Source organism: Camelina sativa, chromosome 16 (genome assembly GCF_000633955.1).
Source record: "Camelina sativa cultivar DH55 chromosome 16, Cs, whole genome shotgun sequence".
Classification (NCBI taxonomy): domain Eukaryota; kingdom Viridiplantae; phylum Streptophyta; class Magnoliopsida; order Brassicales; family Brassicaceae; genus Camelina; species Camelina sativa.
This window is the reverse complement of record NC_025700.1, coordinates 16,524,519-16,530,338: the sequence shown is the minus strand read 5'-3', so window position 1 is coordinate 16,530,338 and position 5,820 is coordinate 16,524,519. Positions and strand designations below refer to the sequence as shown.

The 5,820-nt window shown below is 39.1% G+C and overlaps 1 protein-coding gene across 1 annotated transcript; it reads left to right on the top strand.

Moving 5' to 3' along the window:
• Window positions 225–3,421, top strand: LOC104750808 (E3 ubiquitin-protein ligase ORTHRUS 1-like). Its single transcript, XM_010472657.1, has 9 exons — window positions 225–764; window positions 949–1,481; window positions 1,564–1,689; window positions 1,875–1,974; window positions 2,075–2,139; window positions 2,230–2,332; window positions 2,446–2,578; window positions 2,675–2,889; window positions 3,000–3,421. Exons 1-9 carry the CDS (start codon window positions 351–353, stop codon window positions 3,216–3,218), a joined length of 1,908 nt encoding a protein of 635 aa, XP_010470959.1. The 5' UTR covers window positions 225–350; the 3' UTR covers window positions 3,219–3,421.

The window sequence follows — 5,820 nt, the reverse complement described above, 5'->3', positions numbered from 1 at the left end:
TTAATCATTTTAATAAAATGGTGCAAAAAATATCATTTTTAATATAATAAATAAATTGTCTCTATTCTTAAACTACATATTTATCAGCAGTTCCAATAAAAATTCTCATAAACATGTGACGAAAATAATGTTAAATAATAAAATATTGACCCATAGGGCCATACCACCACACCTCTTAAGGAAAATAAAATCACGATATTATCAAAACTGTGAGATTTTTTTTTTTCATTTTGTTAAAAAAGACGCTCGCTTTTCAACTCCCCCAAATATTTTCAAAACCCGCCGCTCTCTCCTTTTATAATTTCCCCCAAATCTCGATAACACCAATCTCTCTCACACTCGATTCAACAATGGCGATTGAGATTCAGGTTCCTTGCGACGGAGACGGTGTGTGTATGCGGTGCAAGGCCACTCCTCCTGCTGAAGAGTCGCTCACGTGCAGCACGTGCGTCACTCCATGGCACGTGGCGTGTCTCCTCCCCGAATCGCTCGTTTCTTCCACCGGAGGAGAGTGGCAGTGTCCCGATTGCTCCGGCGATATCGTCGATTCCGCCGTTCCGGTTCCCGGTTCAGTTCTTGTAGCAGCGGTCCGTGCGATCGAGGCTGATATGACCTTGACTGAAGCTGATAAAGCCAAAAAAAGGCAGCGACTCATGAGTGGTGGTGGTGCTGCTAATGACGATGTAGAAGACGAGAAGAAGTCGAACGATGTTGAAGCTGTGTGTTGCTCTATTTGCATTCAATTGCCTGAAAGACCTATCACGGTTAGTTAGATCTTGAGACTAGTATTGAATCTTCAATGCTTGTGATTGTGTTTTGAGTCTTTGGTTTTTGAATCTTCAATGCTTGTTGCTCTATTTGCATTCAATTGTGTTTTATGATTATTATTAGAGTATGAGAGACTAATGTGAGTTATTATTATGTACTTGGTTGTTGTTGTTGTTGTAGACACCGTGTGGGCACAACTTCTGTTTGAAATGTTTTGAGAAATGGGTAGGTCAAGGGAATCTAACTTGTATGACATGCCGAGGCAAGATTCCGAAACACGTGGCGCAGAATCCCCGTATCAACTCAGCTCTAGTCTCTGCTATTCGTTTAGCAAAGGCTTCAAACTGTGCTGTTGATGCAACTGCAACCAAAGTTCAGCATTTCATCCGGAACCAGGACAGGCCTGATAAGGCGTTTACTACCTCGCGGGCTAAAAAGACTGGGAAAGCTAATGCTTGTAGTGGTAAGATATATGTTACTATACCAGGTGATTATTTTGGTCCAATAACAGCGGATAATGATCCCACTAGAAAGAAAGGTGTCTTGGTTGGTGAGTCTTGGGATGACAGACAGGATTGTAGGCAATGGGGTGCTCATTTCCCCCATGTTGCTGGAATCGCTGGGCAATCTGGTTTTGGTGCTCAGTCAGTTGCTCTCTCTGGTGGGTATGAAGATGATGAAGACCACGGTGAATGGTTCCTCTACACTGGAAGGTTTGCTTTACTTACTCTTATCCTTTGGTGCTTTGACTATTACATAATTATTTGCCTTAATATATTTGATTGTGTGTTGCAGTGGTGGAAGGGATCTCAGTGGAAACAAAAGAACTAACAAGATACAGTCTTTTGACCAGAAGTTTGAGAAAATGAATGAAGCTCTAAGAATTAGTTGCAAAATGGGCTATCCTGTCCGAGTTGTCAGGTTATATTTCTCACTTTTTTTGCGGTCTAACTATAGGTGAAATAAGATGCTCCTGTGTCAAAATTTGCTTTCTTTATTGAATAAGAATAGATTTGTATATCATAGGGCTGTGCTCAGCTTAAGCTGGATGTACGTTATCCTGATATACTATGAGCAGAATGTTATCCTGACGCTTCAATTTTCAGGTCTCACAAGGAGAAGCGTTCAGCATATGCCCCTGAGGAAGGAGTGAGATATGATGGGGTTTATAGGATTGAGAAGTGCTGGCGAAAAGTTGGAATACAGGTTCAGATATATAGATAACTCTCTTAATTGTTCACCTATACGGGCTATACCTTTTGAGCTGAGTTGTTTTTTTCCTGACCTACTCGTCTGTTTTCCATAGGGTTCTTTTAAGGTCTGCCGTTACCTGTTTGTCCGATGTGACAATGAGGCAGCTCCATGGGCCAGGTTTGATATATATTTTCTTTCGGAAGGTGCCTTATTTCTATATTTGCTATATTTAATGCCTTATGAGGAGGTTTTTGAACTATACTGCAGTGATGTGCTTGGTGATCGTCCAAGACCATTGCCTGTTATTCCTGAGCTGAAGAAAGCTACTGAACTGTTTGTGAGAAAGGAGAAGCCATCATGGGATTTCGATGTTTGTAGAGCTTTTTTTTTTTGCTTGAGCAGATACCATATATTCTTCTTTGGTTTGGTTCATTATTTGTAACCTTTCTCCTTGTGCCTGTGTATACATTTTTCATTGATTAGGAAGCTGATGGTCGTTGGAAATGGATGAAGTCTCCACCTGCTAGTAAAAAGTGTATTGCTGCTCTGGATCCTGAGTATAGGAAGATCGTTAGGAAAAGAGGAAAGAATTCTATGATGGACAAACTTCGCAAAGGTATAACATCGACTGTCACTTGTGTTGTTGTAAATTTGTAATCTAGAGCACCATCCATAACTGTTAATTGTGTTTTATTTTTCTGGTTTGACATAGAGTTCAACTGCCAAATCTGTCAGAAAGTGATGAGTCTCCCAGTGACAACGCCTTGTGCTCACAACTTCTGCAAGGGATGCTTAGAAGCTAAATTTGCTGGGGTAGCTCAAGTGCGGGAGAGAAGCAGGGGTGGGCGCACCCTACGTGCAAAGAAGAATGTCATGACCTGCCATTGTTGCACTACTGACCTTTCTGAGTTTCTCCAGAACCCACAGGTTAAAACAATTTCATCGCATCTTCTTGTACATTCTTAATTGTTACCAATTTTGTCGGAATTCCCAATGTAATAACTTTGGCTATAACATATAAATGCTTGATAAAACAGGTGAACAGAGAACTGATGGAGGTGATTGAGAATCTGAAGAAGAAAGATGAAGAGTCTCAAGCCGTTGATGAACCAAGCAATGACGCAGCAGAGTCTTCTGGAGGAAACACAGAGTCCGAAGAACAAGAAGGAGAAGAGGAAGATGAGGAAGCTGAAACACCAAGTAAGAAGATCAAACTGGACAGCGACTGTGTTGGACCTGTTGGTGTTGGAAACTAAAGAAACGAGAGTGACTTAGTATATATATAAATATCAAATAACTCTCTCAGGTCTCAGCTCAAGGAGCTCTTTTGGTTTGTAATATTTCGTACCAAAACTTTTGCGGCTTATTATTATTTTGATGAAATGTTTCTGCAGCTGTCATAACTTGTCATTTGCTTTATCTTACATTTGGAAAGATCAGTAAACTTGGTTTCCAGCCTGATGTTGTTACGTTTACAACGCTGCTCCACGGGTTATGTCTCCAAGAAAGGATCTCTGAAGCCGTAGTTTTGTTTGATCATATGGTTGAAACACCCAATGTCGTGACCTTCAACACCCAATGCTCGAAGCAACAACGGCTCTGCTTGATCGGATGGTTGAAAATGGTCATGAACCTGACGAGGTTACTTACGGAACTATTGTAAACGGATTGTGTAAGATGGGTGACACTGAATCTGCCATGAATCTGCTTAGGAAGATGGAGGAACGCCACATCAAAGCTAATGCTGTAATCTATGTAACCGTCTAGATGATGCCAAGCGCATGTTTGATTTGATGGCAACCAAGGGCTGCTCTCCGGACGTAGTCACTTATACTACCCTTTTATTAATGGCTATTGTAAGGCTAAAAGGGTTGACGATGGACTGGAGATTTTCTACCTGATGCATCGAAGAGGAATAGTTGCTGATACAGTTACTTATACCACTTTGATTCATGGGTTTTGTCAAATGGGTGATCTTAATGGTGCCCTAAACATTTTCGACGAAAAATGATTTCTTGTGGTGTGGCTCGTAATGACATCACTTTCCATGGTATGCTGGCCGGCTTATGTAGCAAGGAGGAACAACGAAAGGCAGAGGCAATGTTGGTGGATCTGCAGCACGGTACTGTGGTATGTCCTCAACGAAAGGCAGTGGCTTTATCTTCCTTTTTCTACAGAGCTACTGAATGTTCAAGTCAAAATTAAGATACAGATTCCAAATTAACACTCTCTGATTAGTTTTGTGTGTTTCCTTTGCAGGATCTTCAGTTGAAGGATCAATGAAAGAATGGAAGATTCAGTGTCATTTTGCTTCTTGCTTGATTGATTTCGGATTCTGATGTTCCACTTACACTTGTTAATTTAAATCATTTGTCGTGTTTGTTTATGTTACTGTTGAAATGAGATATGTTATATGATGGTCAATTCTAGATATCTGCTAGGATCACTAGAAGCTCTGGTAAAAGTACAACTATAGCTATTTCTTAGAAAGAGAGAGAGAGGAATAGAAGAGTTAATGTGTTGGAGAAGACAAAGAGGCTGAATACGAGATTTATATAGTCAGTGATGATGATATGATAGGCGAAGGTTGACCCTTTGTTTTTGTTTTAAAACTTTTTTTTGGTTGGCACCCACACACCTCGTATTAACTGTACGCCACAACGTTTACGGATTTTTCTTTATGTAAAAACTTTAAATTAGATCATCGAGCTGGCGAAGCCTTGCAATCAAGTCTGGAAGCATCCCAAGATTGAGCCAAGGACTTCTTGATATGTACGTAATGTAAAGGACTTCTTGCTGATGAAGTAATAGAAGATGAGAAAAGGGCTCGATGATAAAGCAAAAGAAAATACTCGAATAAGCTGATAGAAGCCATTAGAGAAGATTGATTTGGGTAGAGATAGAGCATTAAAAAAAACCTTGATTTATATACACATGATAAAGTCTCTGTTTAATACTCCCTTTGTATTAGAATACAGATGATGTTTTAGAATTTTTTTTTATCACAAATGATTGTTTTTAGTGTATTTAATGTATTTTTATTTTCAAAACGAAATAAATATTTATTTTCAAAACTAAATAATTATTTAGTGTTTTTTTGTCATTATATATTTAACTCAGACATGTTGGAAACATAGTGTCTCAAACCACAAGAATCTTACGGACTAGGATAATAAACAAAGGATTGCTGGTGCACTCTCCTCCTATAAACGATGATCCACATGACACATTAATTAATGGTATCTTAGTGAAAATTAATTAGGAATATTTCACAGCCCAAATTACTCCTTTTGTCGTGAAAGTCGTCAAAATGCAATAAACAAAACAGAAACAGAGCTTTCTTCTTGTTACAACCACCAGAGAGTGATTGACTTCTTGCAAACTTTCGGATCTAATTAGCTTCTACTTCCGTTTGTTTTCCTGAAATAATGAAAAAAATTAAACCCCACTTTTTAGATAACAAAAATCATCTAAAGACTATTCTTATGTGTCCCAAATTATTAGTTCTTTTGATGAATTACCTTCACCATGGAGAACTAGAGCACCCCAATTGATTCTTCCCATAACAGCTTTGGTCAGTTCGTTCGGAGCTTAAAGTATATGAGCTAGAAGCACATTATACCGATCAGTGACCAATCTACTCACCATCAAAGCTATCCGTCTCTCGTTAGAAATAAGTAGCAAATGGACTATGTTTTCATGCTCAATACACCACTCTTAACATTTTTTCATTGATCCACACATCTACATAGTTCTCGTTAAAAAAAAACCGAGATATTAATTCCACTAGCCTTCTTCAAATTTCTCACAGCTGCTTTTGTTAAGGTGTCCTCCCTAACACGTCCTAAAATGTCATCT

What these genes read in the sequence shown, in the direction of transcription:
- LOC104750808 (XM_010472657.1), top strand. Translation starts at nt 351, where the DNA reads ATGGCGATTGAGATTCAGGTTCCTTGCGACGGAGACGGTGTGTGTATG. An exon ending in GAGGCAGCTCCATGGGCCAG is followed by an intron (nt 2,140 to 2,229) that starts GTTTGATATATA and finishes ACTATACTGCAG; the next exon opens with TGATGTGCTTGGTGATCGTC. An exon ending in AGTTTCTCCAGAACCCACAG is followed by an intron (nt 2,890 to 2,999) that starts GTTAAAACAATT and finishes TTGATAAAACAG; the next exon opens with GTGAACAGAGAACTGATGGA.